This window comes from Tachysurus fulvidraco, chromosome 10, assembly GCF_022655615.1.
Source record: "Tachysurus fulvidraco isolate hzauxx_2018 chromosome 10, HZAU_PFXX_2.0, whole genome shotgun sequence".
Taxonomy (NCBI): Eukaryota; Metazoa; Chordata; class Actinopteri; order Siluriformes; family Bagridae; genus Tachysurus; species Tachysurus fulvidraco.
In genome coordinates this window covers 21,213,735-21,231,234 of record NC_062527.1, presented here as the reverse complement: position 1 = coordinate 21,231,234, position 17,500 = coordinate 21,213,735, and the positions used below count along the sequence as shown (strand labels likewise).

Sequence of the window (17,500 nt, the reverse complement as noted above, 5' to 3'; positions counted from 1 at the left end):
GGTGTGTCTGAATGGCAGGTGGGTGTGTCTGAATGGCAGGTGGGTGTGTCTGAATGGCAGGTGGGTGTGTCTGGGTGTTTCAGAAACAGACAGTTGAGACAATACAGTGTAAAAAAAAAAACGCTACATCCTCTAAAAGTCAAAACATAAAAATCCCGGACTTTTGAAAAATAAAGCCAAATGAAAACCTTCCTGAAAACAACAATGGACCAATAAATCAGGTTTCTCTTTCTGTCTCTGCTCTCTTTCTGTCTCTGCTCCTGATCAATGAGATATGAATCATGTGCAGAGCTGCTGCCAATTTCCAAATGGCTCTGAGAAAGCGAGAATCAGAGCCAGAGAAAAGCAGCACTTACTCCATAAGAGCTCCACTCTCTCTCCATCCTCATCCCTCAGAGCGGTCCCTCGCGCTACACCACATTCCTGCATTAAACTGCATGCGCACGAACACGCGCGTGTGTGTGTGTGTCTTAAGTTTTGAAACCTTCTACACGATCTTTAATTTTGCTGATATTTGAGGTTTGCTAATGAGGCTGAGGAGTCAATGAACAATGCCGCAGAACAACTATGCTAGCTTTCTAAAACACTAAAGCTCTGCTGCATCACTCGCTTTCATTATATACCACTATCATTATAGGCATTAGCCCTACAATTGCACTACACTGAGTTGCTAGCTCATTAGCATGTCCTATACCGTGCCACGTCGGCCAACCAGTGACAGACACGGTGATGGACGGAGTACAGGGGTGCCAAAATATTTTGCAGAGCAACACATCACTCAGAAAATTATCATACTGTGATGGATTTAGTCATGAAAGTGTATTTTTTATTTTGTAATATGCTTGAGCACTATTTTCACACTCATGTTCACTATAATAAATAAATAAATAAATAAATAAATAAATAAATAAATAAATAAATAAATAAATAAATAATGGGTCTGATCTCTGGCTCCATTGTCCATCTATCCCTGAATAAACTCCTCATTTCTGTTCATTTCCATGACAGTGAAAAGTGGCACCCTTCACTCTCTGGAACGAGGACGAGGACTGATGAGCATGCAGAGTGCTGTGTGGTCTGGAGACAAAATTATTCAACACAGCCGACAGAGCTGTAGGGACGAGCCTGAATTCACAATCCCACTGTGTGTGTGTGTGTGTGTGTGTGTGTGGGCAGGTGATGAACCTCCAAAACAATCCTCAACACTAGGAGAACAAAAACAAGCTGAACAACACACAGTGAGATCTCACACAGCAGGACACGTGATACTGGTCCTTAAGTTCAGCAGCATCAAGGGAGCTTTTATTGTTCACTATATACACTCAGTACACACAGTGTGTATCGTGTGTATCGTGTGTATCGTGTGCATCGTGTGTGTAGTGTGTATCGTGTGTGTCATGTGTATCATGTGTCATGTGTATCGTGTGTATCGTGTGTATCATGTGTCATGTGTATCGTGTGTATCATGTGTATCATGTGTATCATGTGTATCGTGCGTATCGTGTGTATCATGTGTCATGTGTATCGTGTGTATCATGTGTATCGTGTGTATCGTGTCATGTGTATCGTGTGTATCATGTGTATCGTGTGTATCATGTGTCGTGTGTATCGTGTGTATCATGTGTCATGTGTATCGTGTGTATCATGTGTCATGTGTATCGTGTGTATCATGTGTCACGTGTATCGTGTGTATCGTGTGTCATGTGTATCGTGTGTATCATGTCATCTGTATCGTGTGTATCGTGTGTATCATGTGTATCGTGTGTATCATGTGTCATCTGTATCGTGTGTATCATGTGTCATGTGTATCATGTGTCATGTGTATCGTGTGTATCATGTGTCATGTGTATCATGTGTGTCATGTATCATATGTGTCATGTGTGTCATGTGTATCGTGTGTATCATGTGTCGTGTGTATCATGTGTCATGTGTATCATGTGTCATGTGTATCATGTGTCATGTGTATCGTGTGTATCATGTGTCATGTGTATCATGTGTGTCATGTATCATGTGTGTCATGTGTATCGTGTGTATCATGTGTCATGTGTATCATATGTCATGTGTATCATGTGTGTCATGTGTATCGTGTGTATCATGTGTCATGTGTATCATGTGTCATGTGTATCGTGTGTATCATGTGTCATGTGTATCGTGTGTATCATGTGTCATGTGTATCGTGTGTATCATGTGTCATGTGTATCATGTGTATCGTGTGTGTCATGTGTGTCGTGTATCATGTTTATCATGTGTCATGTGTATCATGTGTGTCATGTGTATCGTGTGTGTCATGTGTGTCATGTGTATCGTGTGTGTCATGTGTGTCGTGTATCATGTTTATCATGTGTGTCATGTGTATCATGTGTGTCATGTGTATCGTGTGTGTCATGTGTGTCATGTGTATCGTGTGTGTCATGTGTAGTCACCAGAACACCCAGAACACTCAATAACACATCTGGAAAGCAATATGTCTAAAAACGTATTTCTGCTTAAACCATAATAACAGCAGAAATACTGCAAAATGGTTATATATCTTCCCTCTCCCTCCCTCCCTCCCTCTCCCTCCCTCCCTCTCCCTCCCTCTCTCTCTCCCCCTCTCTCTCTCTCTGTTTATAAGCAAAATAAAATAGGAAGAAAGAAGAGTGAGAGATGAGATACAGTAAGATGACTGACATGGCAGATTTTATTATAGATAAAGATACAATTCTATCTATTTTGACTGAGTTATTCTCTCTCTCTCTCTCTCTCTCTCTCTCTCTCTCTCTCTCTCATATGACTTCCTTTCTCAATCTCCAGTCATTGGCCACTGTACCTGTCAGTCTCAGTGAAGGAAGTGTGGCTTCTGAACCTGTCAGTAACAGTGAAGGAGGCGTGGCCTCTGTACATGTCAGTCTCAGTGATGGAGGTGTGGTTTTTGAACCTGTCAGTCTCAGTGAAGGAGGCGTGGCCTCTGTACCTGTCAGTAACAGTGAAGGAGGTGTGGCCTCTGAACCTGTCAGTAACAGTGAAGGAGGTGTGGCCTCTGTACCTGTCAGTAAGAGTGAAGGAGGTGTGGCCTCTGTACCTGTTAGTAACAGTGAAGGAGGCGTGGCCTCTGTACCTGTCAGTAACAGTGAAGGAGGTGTGGCCTCTGTACCTGTCAGTAACAGTGAAGGAGGTGTGGCCTCTGTACCTGTCAGTAAGAGTGAAGGAGGTGTGGCCTCTGTACCTGTCAGTAACAGTGAAGGAGGCGTGGCCTCTGTACCTGTCAGTAACAGTGAAGGAGGTGTGGCCTCTGTACCTGTCAGTAACAGTGAAGGAGGTGTGGCCTCTGTACCTGTCAGTAACAGTGAAGGAGGTGTGACCTCTGTACCTGTCAGTAACAGTGAAGGAGGTGTGACCTCTGTACCTGTCAGTAACAGTGAAGGAGGTGTGGCCTCTGTACCTGTCAGTAACAGTGAAGGAGGTGTGACCTCTGTACCTGTCAGTAACAGTGAAGGAGGTGTGGCCTCTGTACCTGTCAGTAACAGTGAAGGAGGTGTGACCTCTGTACCTGTCAGTAACAGTGAAGGAGGTGTGACCTCTGTACCTGTCAGTAACAGTGAAGGAGGTGTGGCCTCTGAACCTGTCAGTAACAGTGAAGGAGGTGTGACCTCTGTACCTGTCAGTAACAGTGAAGGAGGTGTGGCCTCTGTACCTGTCAGTAACAGTGAAGGAGGCGTGGCTTTTTTACAGAGAGTCAGTGGATAATGACGATATCAGTTTAACATCAGAGAACAAAATGAACAAGAACATTATTAATGAACAATGTGAAAGTTCTGAAATCTGAAGCCAGTGTGATTTTGTCAGATTGCTTTATTAGCACCGATGCTGCAAAGCCATCAATCACACCCAGTGTCTGTAGAAGAGATGGCTCGTTTATCTATAGACAAACTTTTATCAGCTGTGTACTTTTGTGTGTGTGTGTGTGTGTGTGTGTGTGTGTGTGTGTGTGTGTGTGTGTGTGTGTGGTGGGGGGTTGGTCGTGTACCTTGTGGCCGGGAGAGTGCTGACCCTGGTGAAGAACACAGAAGGCTCCACGTCCACACGGATGCCCAGACTGAGCTCTCTGTAGTAACCGTCCACATGACCTGGACCTCCACTGTAGCGGAAACACAACACACACTCCAGAGTCTGCAGAGAGAGAGAGAGAGAGAGAGAGAGAGAGAGAGAGAGAGAGAGAGAGAGAGAGAGAGAGACAAAGAAAGAGAGTTGTACTGAGATACTCAGAAACACCGGAGTTCCTCCTTTTAAGTAATAACACTGACTGCACCTTTAAGTGTTGTTGGTGAGAAGGTAGGAAACCTGTGTGGTGACATCACACCACCTTAACGTGGATTATTTTCCTACAGCAACATGTCCTGGAGTGTATTCCATACTTATTGAACGACACAGAGCTTTATTAATAAAGATGAGTTTATTCTTGGCTCAGAGTAAAATCGATAAAGCAAACAGTTTTTCATCAAACTTTTCCTGCGACGTATCCCGTGAGCTTTAAATCCGCAGAGTAAGCAGCTGTCGGGTTTAATGATCGCTGGCGTGTTTGTGAGGAGAAGGATAAAAGATCCCTAATAGGAGCTGCATAAAGGCCGTGTTTCCTCACACAGCGAGCTAAACTCTTTACCGCTGCCCTCTTATAGCAGATCAAAGCCCCTCTGCACGGACTTATCTTTAATTTAGCACACACACAGAAAGATGAAAGAGGACAGGAGACGAGGTAAAGGAGGAAGTGTGTGTGTGTGTGTGTGTGTGTGTGTGTGTGTGTGAGAGAGAGAGAGAGAGAGAGAGAGAGAGAGAGAGAGAGAGAGAGGGAGAGACTGGAGTCTTCTTAAGAGACACACTTTCTCTAATGAGAGACTTTTTACACCACACACACACACACACACACACACACACACACACACAAAAGACACCTGCCTGGGTTTCATCTCACAGACTTTGATTTCAGAAACAATACACAAAACAACCTTCTGTTTCTACATACTGAAAGATCTCCATTAGCTCTGTGACTTTAACCGTTACATGGTTGGTGGGATCAGACGGTTGGTGGGATCAGACGGTTGGTGGGGATAGATGGTTGGTGGGATCAGACGGTTGGTGGGATCAGACGGTTGGTGGGGATAGATGGTTGGTGGGATCAGACGTTTGGTGGGATAAGACGGTTGGTGGGATCAGACGGTTGGTGGGATCAGATGGTTGGTGGGATCAGACGGTTGGTGGGGATAGACGGTTGGTGGGATCAGATGGTTGGTGGGATCAGACGGTTGGTGGGATAAGACGGTTGGTGGGATAAGACGGTTGGTGGGATCAGACGGTTGATGGGATCAGACGGTTGATGGGATCAGACGGTTGGTGGGATCAGACGGTTGATGAGATCAGACGGTTGATGGGATCAGACGGTTGGTGGGATCAGACGGTTGGTGGGATCAGACGGTTTGTGGGATCAGATGGTTTGTGGGATCAGATGAGGCAGTTTGAGTTTCTGAGACTCTGATGATCTTATTTTTATATTTTCACACAGCAGTCTCTAAAGTTTATACAGAATGGTGTGAGACTGAGTGAGCAGTAGACGGAAGTGTCATGTTGATGAAAGAGATAAGACCAGAATGATTAGACTGGCTGGAGCTGAGAGGAAGGATAAAGTATCTCACTATAATAATCATGCTTTACAGCTGTCTCAGCATGAACACGCACTCGCCCAAACCGACCGGACACGCACTCGCCCAAACCGACCGGACACGCACTCGCCCAAACCGACCGGACACGCACTCACCCAAACCGACCGGACACGCACTCACCCAAACCGACCGAACACGCACTCGCCCAACCAGACCGGACACGCACTCGCCCAACCAGACCGGACACGCACTCGCCCAAACCGACCGGACACGCACTCGCCCAAACCGACCGGACACGCACTCGACCAAACCGAACGGACACGCACTCGCCCAACCCGACCGAACACGCACTCGCCCAAACCGACCGGACAGGCACTCGTCCCAAACCGACCGGACAGGCACTCGTCCCAAACCGACCGGACACGCACTCGCCCCAAACCGAGGGGACACGCACTCGCCCAAACCGACCGGACACGCACTCGCCCAACCCGACCGGACACGCACTCGACCAAACCGACCGGACACGCACTCGCCCAACCCGACCGGACACGCACTCGCCCAACCCGACCGGACACGCACTCGCCCAAACCGACCGGACAGGCACTCGCCCAACCCGACCGGACACGCACTCGACCAACCCGACCGGACAGGCACTCGCCCAAACCGACCGGACACGCACTCGCCCAACCCGACCGGACACGCACTCGCCCAAACCGACCGGACAGGCACTCGCCCAACCCGACCGGACATGCACTCGACCAACCCGACCGGACAGGCACTCGCCCAAACCGACCGGACACGCACTCGCCCAAACCGACCGGACACGCACTCGCCCAAACCGACCGGACACGCACTCGTCCCCAACCGACCGGACACGCACTCGCCCAAACCGACCGGACACGCACTCGCCCAAACCGACCGGACACGCACTCGCCCAAACCGACCGGACACGCACTCGCCCAAACCGACCGGACACGTACTCGTCCCCAACCAACCGGACACGCACTCGCCCAAACCGACCGGACACGCACTCGCCCAAACCGACCGAACACGCACTCGTCCCCAACCGACCGGACACGCACTCATCCCAAACCGACCGGACACGCACTCGCCCAAACCGGACAGCTGAAGAAATAAAATCATCTGGTCTTTTTTTACTGATGGATACTGAAGTTTCTGAATCACTTTGTGTGGTCAAAATCCAGCGCACACACACACACACACACACACAATCTTCAGCCAACTCTCATGCCCTTCAGCAATCTGTGTTCAGCTTGTAGTGTACAAATGAAGCTGTGTGTTTTGTGTGTGTGTGTGTGTGTGTGTGTGTGTGTGTGTGTGTGTGTGTGTGTGTGTGTGTGTGTGTGTGTGTGTGCATGTGTATGAGTGTGTGCTGCCCCTGTCTGAATTCTCTCAGTGGAACGCTGCAGGCAGGTAGGAGGCTGAAATTATTAAAAGGTGCAGAATGGTTTGTGCATGTGTGTGAACCAAATTGTACACCGGGGAAAACACACACACCCCTAATCCCTGTTGTGATGCTGCTACAACTTTTTCCTCACTGTCACAAGACTGTCTTCTCAACTGCTCTCTCTCTCTCTCTCTCTCTCTCTCTCTCTCTCTCTCTCTCTCACACACACACACACACACACACACACAGTGTAAATCTCTCACGCGTTGCCTGACTGACTGCTGATCGGTTTCTCCCTCATCCTCAGCACAAAAAGCTGGAATGATGCTAGCTAGCTAAACGTGCCCAGGATGTCTATGGAGGCAATGCCTAGGTCTAATACCTAGCTTGTTAAAGTAATAAATTAATCACGGTAGCTAACTAGCAAGTTAGTCAGTTAGTCAAATGATTCTTAGTCAGTTAACTGATATATAATAGATTAGACCAGATCTCCCTCCTGACTGACCGGAACAACAGCCATCTTAGAAAGGTGTCTGATATAATAACACACAGCCAAAACAAATTTGTCCATGAAGCCTTTTCCAAGCAGGAACATACCTGCATCCACACTGACGTCCGAATATAGTGCCTCACTTGGGGTCTGTAGTACAATAGATTAGCACAGTGTACAGCGGAGTATACTTGGAACTAGGAGTGTTAGGAGTATGTTAGGATAAAACTTTAGTATATGAATGTAACATGCAGTATAGTAGGATAAAGTGAAATATAGTGGACAGACTGGAGTATAGTAGGATAAAGTACAGTAAAGTAGGAGAAAGTGCCGGTCCAAAGCCCTGATAGCATCAAGAAGGGGATCCGGTGTAAAAATTCGAATAAAGTACGTGGAAGAGTTCCATACCGCAGTGGTCCCTAACCTTTTTTTCACAGCGAACCGGTCAATGTTTGATAATTTTACCACGGCCCACTTGGGGTGGGGGTGGGGTCTATACAAATAAATAAAATTTTTTCATTTAATTGTATTTAATCATGCCTTTTTAACTCACTACAGCACTAAATCAATGAGAACCCTGAGCTTGTTTCTTTACAACGAGACGGTTCCATCTGGGGTAATAGGAGACAATGACACCCGAAGTGTGTCGCTTATGTCCAGTTTATTCCGTTGTTTTGTTTCGGTTGCCATCACTGCAGAAATCCCCGCTTCACACAGATAGGATGTCGGAAATGGCGAAAGGGATGTAAGTGCTGTGGTGACAATCTCAGGGTATTCCACCATGACTTTAATCCAGAACACCGGCAGAGTTTCTAACTTTCTAACGACGTCTGTTTCGTCTCATTTTTGCTCATTTGTGGGTTAAATTTGAGCAAACACAATATACACCAAGCACTGTTAAACATGACAAAGTACCGGTGAACAGAGAGAAGAGCGATACACACCTTCTCTCTCCACCAAAGCTACAACACCACTGCCGCTCGCAGCCGCTCAGCTCCAGACGTCACCTAAACCCGGCCCGATATCATGATATTTTGCGCATGCGCGGTATCGGTGCGGCTTTAGGTGACGTCTCTCAGCTCCCGGTTAACCTCTCGTCCATGGAAAGTCGCACAAACCCGAGACAAATACACCTCAGTAAATAAAATGGAAAAATTTAATGTTCCTTGGGCGGCCCGGTACCATTTGGTCCACGGACCGGTACCGGTCCGCGGCCCGGGGGTTGGGGACCACTGCCATACCGGATCAGTTGAGCCCCAGGTTACCAACAACCGCCATAGGTATTGTTGGTCCACAGGGTACTGGCGGAAACTGCTACTGTTGGGCAAAGGAGAAAAAGAAAAGGGGTGGAAGGCATTTACAGAAGCAGTGATAAAGCAGGAAGGACAGAAGTGTGGAACACAGTGACAACGATGGAGTGGAGAAATGTACACATACTTTGTGTACAAGAGGTTAAGTGGGAGGGGTTTAAAGCCGGGAGTATTGAGGTGGGTTCAAACTGTTTTCCCAATTTGTAGATGAGAAAAGAAAGGGTGTGGGTGTAATCCTGAAGGGAGAGTATATTAAACGTGTAGTTGAAGTGAAGTGTGTGTCTGACACAGTGATGGTTGTGAAGTTGGAAATTAAAGGGTGTTGATGAATCATTGCATATGCCCCACGAGTGGTGTGTGGCCGAGGAGAAAGAAGATGTTTGAGTGAGTTAGATGAAGTGCTGGAGAGTATACTCAAGGAAGAAAGAGTTGGTTATTGGAGCAGACTTCAACAGGCATGTTGGTGAGGAAAAGAGGTGATGGGGTGGTACGGTAGAGTCAAGGAAAGGAAGGTGGAAGGACAGATGGTGATAAATTCGGAAATGGCAGTGGCGAATACATATTTAAGAAGGAGGACCACAGGGTGACACATATGATTGGAGGAAGGTGCACACAAGGAACTATGTCCTATGCAGGTGATGAAACCAGAAAAAGATTGTAAAGTAGTGGGAGAGGAAAGTGTAGATAGACAGCATCAGAAAGGTGGTCTGTGTGATGACTTTGGAAGCACAGACAAGGAGACAAGCAAGGACCGAATCCAGGATCAGATGATGTGTGAAATCCAGAAAGGTGATGGGACAGGTGCTAGGAGGTGAATAAAGGGTGCTGGAAAATTGGGTAGTTACTGCAAAAGCGATGGAAGGCAGCTAGGAAGGTGCTAAGGTGTGACATCTAGACAGAGGAAGAAAGACAAAGAGACAGAATTGTGAGAAAGAATTGAGATAGACATAGAGATGAAAGAAGTAGACAAGAGTACAAAGAGATGTAGTGCAGGGTAAAGGGAGACCTGGAAAATATGGAGAGATGTATGGACACTAAGGAAGGTACTTTGAGGATCTTGTGAACGAAGAAAATGAAAGAGAGCACAAAGGCTGGATGATGTGGAGATCAGGAAGTCCAGGGGATTGGTAAGGATAACGTGAGGACAGCTATTAAGAGGATGAAGAATGAAAAGTCAGTTTCCCAGATGACATACCAGAGGAGGCATGGAGATGTTCAGGAGAGATGACAGTGAACAAAATCTTTGGAGAAGATGCCTGAGGAGTGGAGAAGAAGTGCACTGGTACAGATTTTTACACAGGCATAAAGTTGATCAGTAGCACCGTGAGGGTAAGGGGAAAATAGTGGATTCTGTGATCTCCCTGTATACTCTCTCTCTTGGTGAAGCTATTTCCTCACATAGGTTCTCTTACCACTATGCTGAAAACACTCCACTTATCTTCTCTTTCCCGCCTCAGATACCACAGCTTCTGCTCGAATCTCAGCAGGTCTGGCAGACCTATCATCATGGATGACGGCTCATCAGTTGAAGCTCAATATTAGCAACACTGAACTTCAGATCATCAGGTGATTCATCCCCAGGTCAGAACCTTTCAATACACCTGCTCAACGATTTGACCTCCCGTTCAGTCACAGCTCGCAACCTTGGGGAAATGATAGACAATTGACTGTCCTTTTCCTTGCACGTTGCTAACGACACGCTCATGTCAGTTCATGTCATGTCAGTACAACATCGGAAGGATTCGGCCATTTTTTTGTCCACTCAGGCTGCTCAGGTACTTGTTCAGTCTCTTGTCATCTCAAGACAGGACAATTGCAGCTCACTGCTGTCAGGTCTACCTCTGAACGCAATGATCGTAAATGCAGCTACACGATTTGATTTCAACGTGGCTAAATTATCATATGCCCACTGCAGCGCTCCTCCACTGGCTTCTGGTAGTTGATAAAAGCCAAAATTGGACAAGCTCCCTCTTACCTCGCTTCTCACACTGCACCTCGTTACCTCAGATCTACCAGCACAGCTTGACTGGTCCCACCATCTCTCAGGCAAGTATACAACAAGACTCTTTTCTGTTCTGGCTCCGAGGTGATGAAATGAACTTCCTCTAGATGTCTGAACAGCTGAGTCACTGGCTATCTTCAAACGACAGGTGAAGACCTACCTCTTGCTGAAATACTTGAACTAACACTTTATACACTGTTTGTTGTATGTGTATATTAAAAAAAAACACCCTGAACAGTTTTAGGTTGATAGTATCCTAAAGCCCTATTCGGACGGGATTAGTTTTACGTGGGGACGTGGAGTAATGCAATTTTACCTCAGGACGTGTGTAATATTAATTGGCCAATTCGCACGGGACAAGACATCTCAATAAAACTAGCAGAAGTGGGAGGGGTAACTCGCTTTACGCACCACAGTAACCTCCTCGTCGTCATGTGCGTATGACGTATGAGTATGAGTATGAGTATAGTATGTTTCAAGCGCCTTCATGCTTGCAAAACGCGCCAAAAACTTTTAAACAGGAAAAGACGGACCTTTTTACAGAAGGTAAAAGTCGCCGTAATATTTACTGACATTGTCCGTAATGATTACCGAGATGGCGCATTCGGACGGGACTAAAATCACAGAGAAGCTCTGGTAATAATTACTTTACCTCCACGTCCCCACGTAAAACTAGTCCCGTCCGAATAGGGCTTAAGTCTGTAACCTATTGAACCAGTGTTAATGTATTCGCCAATAGAGACTTAAAAGCACCGTTGTACGCCATCCTGGATAAGGATGTCTGCCAAATGCTGTAAATGTAAATGTGAATGAGAGAAGAGGTGATGATCTGTGAGCAGCAATATGGTTTCATTTCAATGAAGAGCACCACAGATGCAATGTTTGCTTTGAGAAAGTTGATGAAGTAGTACAGGGAAGGTCAGAATGAATTGCATTGTGTGCTTGTGGATTTAGAGAAGTGTACAACAGGATACAGAGGGAGGAGAAAGTCAGGAAAGGCAGATAAGTATGTGAGGGTGGTGAAGGATATGTATGAGGACAGAGTGACAGCGGCGAGGTGTGCAGTAGAAATGAAAGACTGGTTCATGGTGGAAGTGGGACTGCATCAATAATCAGCGATTAGCCCTTTATTGTTTGCTGTGGTGATGGACAGGTTGACAGATGGGATCAGACAGCAGGGCTCGTGGACTATGATGCTCGTGAATAACATTTTGATCTGTAGTTAGAGTAGAGAAGAGGTTAAGTTGAGCCTGGAGAGGTGGAAGTATGCACTAGAGACAAAGGGAATGAAAGTCAGAAGTAACATAAAGTGGTGTGTAGTAGGATGAAGTAGAATAAAGACAATGAGGTTTGTGTATAGTAATGTGTATAGTGTAAAGTTGAGTATAAAATAGTAGTTATAGAATTTATAGAATAGAAAGAATATATATATTATAAGTGGAGTATAACAGGATGAAGTAGAATTAAGTCAATAGAGTAGAGTATAGTAAGGTAAAGGGAAGTATAGTATGTTAAAGGGGAGTATAGTACGTTAAAGGGGAGTATAGTAAGTTAAAGGGGAGTATAGTAAGTTAAAGGGGAGTATAGTATGTTAAAGGGGAGTATAGTATGTTAAAGGGGAGTATAGTATGTTAAAGGGGAGTATAGTAAGTTAAAGGGGAGTATAGTATGTTAAAGGGGAGTATAGTATGTTAAAGGGGAGTATAGTAAGTTAAAGGGGAGTATAGTAAGGTAAAGGGAAGTATAGTATGTTAAAGGGGAGTATAGTACGTTAAAGGGGAGTATAGTAAGTTGAAGGGGAGTATAGTATGTTAAAGGGGAGTACAGTAAATTAAAGGGGACTTTAATATATTACAGGGGAGTATAGTATGTTAAAGGGGAGTATAGTAAGTTAAAGGGGAGTATAGTATGTTAAAGGGGAGTATAGTACGTTAAAGGGGAGTATAGTAAGTTGAAGGGGAGTATAGTATGTTAAAGGGGAGTACAGTAAATTAAAGGGGACTTTAATATATTACAGGGGAGTATAGTATGTTAAAGGGGAGTATAGTAAGTTAAAGGGGAGTATAGTAAGGTAAAGGGAAGTATAGTATGTTAAAGGGGAGTATAGTACGTTAAAGGGGAGTATAGTAAGTTAAAGGGGAGTATAGTAAGTTAAAGGGGAGTATAGTATGTTAAAGGGGAGTATAGTATGTTAAAGGGGAGTATAGTATGTTAAAGGGGAGTATAGTAAGTTAAAGGGGAGTATAGTATGTTAAAGGGGAGTATAGTATGTTAAAGGGGAGTATAGTAAGTTAAAGGGGAGTATAGTAAGTTAAAGGGGAGTATAGTATGTTAAAGGGGAGTATAGTACGTTAAAGGGGAGTATAGTAAGTTGAAGGGGAGTATAGTATGTTAAAGGGGGAGGTACAGTAAATTAAAGGGGACTTAATATATTACAGGGGAGTATTGTATGTTTATGGGGAGTATAGTAATTTAAAGGGGAGTATAGTATGTTAAAGGGGAGTATAGTACGTTAAAGGGGAGTATAGTAAGATGAAGGTGAGTATAGTATGTTAAAGGGGAGTACAGTAAATTAAAGGGGACTTTCATATATTACAGGGGGGAGTTTAGTTAGATAGATGTTAAAGGGGAGTATAGTAAGTTAAAGGGGAGTATAGTAAGTTAAAGTGGATTATAGTATGTTAAAGGTGAGTATAGTTAGTTAAAGGGGAGTATAGTAAGTTAAAGGGGAGGAAAGGGAAAGGAAAGGGAAGGGGAAGATGAGGGAAGAGGGGGAGAGTTCAGAGGATGCAGGGGGGAGGTAGGGTAAAGTGGGAGGGGGGGGGAGCGGTGGAGTATGGGTGTGGTAGGAGGAGGGGGGTAAGGGATGTGGGGGGAACACGTAGGATTCTAGGGAGGATGGGGTGAGGAGTTAGTTAGTGGGATGCAGCGGTGGTAGTGGTACGGTGCGTAGGGAGGAGGGAGGGGTCGGGTGGTGGAGAGGGGTGGGGGGTGGTAGAGGTAGAGGATAAGCTAGTGAGTGGGTGAGAGGGAGGTGAGGGGAGGAGGGATAGAGGGTAGGAGGGTTGGGGTATGTTGGAGGGAGGAGAGGGGCGGGAGGGGGAGGGGGAGTGGGGGAGAGAGGGGGGGGGGGTTAGGCGGGGTACGGGAGAGAGGAGGAGTGATGGGGGGGTGGGTGGGGGGAGAGAGGAAGGGAGAGAGAGGTGGTGGGGTGGGGGGAGTTGGAGGAGGGGGTGAGGTAGTTAGATGTTGTGGGGTGAGGGGGTGGGAGGGGCGAGGAGATAAGTGGGGGGAGAGGTGGGGGGGGGGTGGGAGGCAAGCGGGGGCGGGGGGGGCTATGGGGGGTGTTGGGGGAGGTGTTGGTGTGCGAGGAGTTGGGGATGTGGAAAGAGGTAGAGGGGGGTGCAGGTGAGGAGGGGAGGGGCGCGGGAGGTGTCGGTGTGTGATAGGGATAATGGTTGTCGGAGGTAGATAGGTGGATGGTAGAGGGGGGGGAGAGTGGGATGGGGAGGGTGTTTTGAGTGGGTTTGGGGTAGGATTTTAGGGGGGGCTGGGAGTGTTTAGAGCGTGAGGGGGGGTTGTTATTCGCTCCCTTCTCCTTTGTTTGCCCCCCCTCCCCCGCGGGGGTGGATGAGGAGGTCTGGTAGGAGGGTCATGTGGGATGGGGTGGTGTCGAGGTGTGCTGGGGGATGTGCAGTGTAGGGTGTCGAGGGGGATATAGGAGAGGCCGCGAGGTATCAGTGCCGGGGTCAGGGGGGTGTTAGAGTGGGGGTATGAGAGAGTGACTTGGCGAGAGTAAGGGGGGAGTCGGTGGGGTTGGACCGTTGCCCCCCGGAGTTCAGCGATCCCTTCGGCTTGTTATGGGGGGAGGAGAGGCTGACGGAGGATCTTGAGCGTGTGGAGGGTGGGGAGAGCCCGCGGAGCCCGGGAGATGGGGGGGGAGGGCGAGACGGGTGGGGAGGCCTGGCGGGCGACGAGCTTCCGGGCCCGCGGGAGAGAGGAGGTCGTGGGGTGCATGGGAGAGGGAGAAGAGGTAGGAGAGGGACGCCCGGGGGGGAGGGGAGACCTGGTGTGGTTAGGGGGGGGAGTTCCTCACCCCCCCTCCACCCGAGGGGGAGGCGCAGACCCCCCCGAGTCATTCCGGGGGGGTGGGGCGCGTGTAAGTAGTAGGTTGGATCCTACTAGAACGACGTGTGCGTGCGGGGGGGACGGCGTATGAGGGTAGTCGGTCTTAGGGTAGCGGAGCCCCCGAGGGCGCCGGGCGCGGGGAGGTTGACGGCAGGCTCCGGGAGGGCGCTCCGCCTGAGAGGGCGGGCTGGGTGGTAGAGTAAGTGGGGGTTGAGGGGTTCCGTGTGGGGATTTGGCCCAGTGGAAGGGGCCGACAGCCGCCGGGGGAGCATCGCCCAGAGGCCCCCCCCGGGGGAGGAGATGGCCCGGTGGGAGGAGTGAGGTGGATAGGAGTGCGAGAGGAAGTGGGGTTGTTAGTTGGCGCCCTGCGGGCGCGGTGCCGGCCGGCCTCGGGAGTAGGTGTGCGCATGGTAGAGTGTCCTTTTGCAGCGTAGGGCCTCAGGGGAAGCGGGGGGTGTTGAGTGAGGCACGGAGGGAGACGTATGGAGGGAGCGTGGTTGGGAGGCCCGGCCCGGGAGGTGGGTGGGGGTTGGTTTTTTCAGGTGCCCTCGGGGGAGGAGGATCCCCGAGGGGTGCCTTCGGAGCCCTGAGCAGTCGTGCGGGGCACGGGTAGAGAGGGACTTCCCGTCGCTGTAGTGCGGTTGGGAGAGTAAGGTGAGAGGCGTGGGACAGGGTGTAGAGGCGCTAGGTAGAGCCGGGCGGGAGTTGGGTGGGCCTCCCTCAGGGTGTTGGTGGGAGAGGGGGTTGCACGGGGGGTGGGGAGATTAGGGGGCGTATTGAGCGGAGTTGGAGAAGATGAGGGGGGGAGAGCGTGGAGATCGGGAGATCTGGAGAGCTAAGGGTCCCCCCCGTCGGTACTGAGGTTTGTGGGAACATGTAGTAGTGTGATGGTGGCCAGGGTTGGGAGAGGCTTGGAGAGTTTCCTTGGTTGTGGGTTTTCATGAGTAGCCCTGCCCCTCGTGTGGGAGGGCCTCCGTTGTTGTCCGTATAGTTCTGGAAGGTGTTTGATGGGTATAACCGTTTTGATCTTATTAGGTGTTTTCTGGTATGAGGTTTATAGGCCTTGTGTAGTTATAGTCCTTCCGTAGGGACGTTTGTGTAGCCCCGTGGTTGTGGACCGACTAGTCTCTTTATAGTGTCGTGATGTAGTTCGTTATAGTCCCTTGGTCGGGTTCTTTCACTTTTTTATATCCATTTTATTTTGTATAGTTTTTTTAGCCTATTATTTTTTTTCCGTATTATAGTAGTTTCCTGTTTTTTATATTATTCTTTTTAAGCTTTTATAGGTTGTTTATTTTTTAATTTTTTGTTATCAACCGCTATGACAGCAGGCACAAAAGCGTAGCGTTGGTTATTTGGACGACGAAACGTTCGAGGGGGTGGGGGGTGGAGGGGGGGGAGGGGGGGAGGGGGGTGGGGCGGGGGTAGAGCCTTTACGAGAGGGATGGCTGGTCCTTCGGACGGGGGAGGACGAGGCTTAGGGGACGGGTAAGGGAGGAGGTAGTGAGGGGGGGTGCGGTGAGGGGGTGGGAGGGGTGGGCCGGGAGGAGGAGGGGCGTTTCGAGGGGTGGGGTAGACGGGAGAGCCCGAGGAGTCTAGGGCGGTTCGGCCGGCCCGGGTTGGCGAGTGCCTGGCGTGGGGAGGGGTATAGAGTTGTGAGACCGGAACCTGAGGGTGGTGTGGACGACGGAGTGGTTTGGTACCTGTATGGCGTCGGAGAGTCCCGTCGCAGTCCGGCCCGCACGACCGGCCCGACTTAGACGGAGCTGGTGTGGGGCGGAGGGTGAGCGGACGGGTAGGCACTAGGAGAGGCCCGGGGTGGGGGTCCCCCAGGTGGGTGATCAGTTGCCGAGTGCCACGCGTGGGGCCTCGCCGGTAGCTGGGCGGGTACCCGCGGAGGAGAAGGTAGAGGAGGGGGGTGGTTGGAGATCTGGTTTACGGGGTGGGGAGGGGGTGGGGGGCGTGGGAGGGGTGTGGTGCTGATAGTAGGCGAGAGGGCACCACGGAGGCCGGAGGAGGTATCGGAGAGCCCCGGCGGGGGGGACCCCCCCCCGGTCCGGGGATAAGAGGCGTTGTTTGCGCCCTTCCCGTCAGTTGAGAGTTTTGGGTGTGGAGAGTACCCGGTTGGGGGGATTGCTTCGTGGAGCACGTCCCGGGATGGACGCGGAGGGTTTGGTGGGGGTAGTGGATGAGCGGGGGGAGGGGGAGTTGTTGCTGTGGGAGAGAGAGGGGTGAGTGGTTGGGGGGGAGGTTTGGAGGAGGGTATATTGTTGAGGGGGGGTGTTTCTGCGGGGGTATAGTAGGTTGGTGTGGGTAGGTGTGGGGACTAGTAGGTGGTAGACTTATATTGGATGTATTATTTTGTGTTTATCAGGTTGATAGGCTGGGTTTATAAGTTTTTTTTCTTATTAGGGAGTTTTGGTCGGTTTATGGTTTTTATATTGATATTAAGGTTAAAGGGGGGGAGGTCGAGTCCTATAGTAAGGTAACGGGGGCCGTATGATTATGTTAAAGGGGCGTGTGTCTGTT

At 49.0% G+C, this 17,500-nt stretch overlaps 1 protein-coding gene across 8 annotated transcripts in view; it reads right to left on the bottom strand.

Annotated features, from left to right (window-relative positions):
• trappc9 (trafficking protein particle complex subunit 9) overlaps positions 1 to 17,500 on the bottom strand; it is a 209,727-nt gene that overhangs the window by 75,731 nt on the left and 116,496 nt on the right. For all 8 annotated transcript variants that reach the window (XM_047819251.1, XM_047819249.1, XM_047819252.1 and 5 more), the window contains one exon: positions 4,007 to 4,149. In XM_047819251.1, the coding sequence (XP_047675207.1) occupies positions 4,007 to 4,149 (143 nt within the window). The remainder of the gene's footprint in view (positions 1 to 4,006; positions 4,150 to 17,500) is intronic.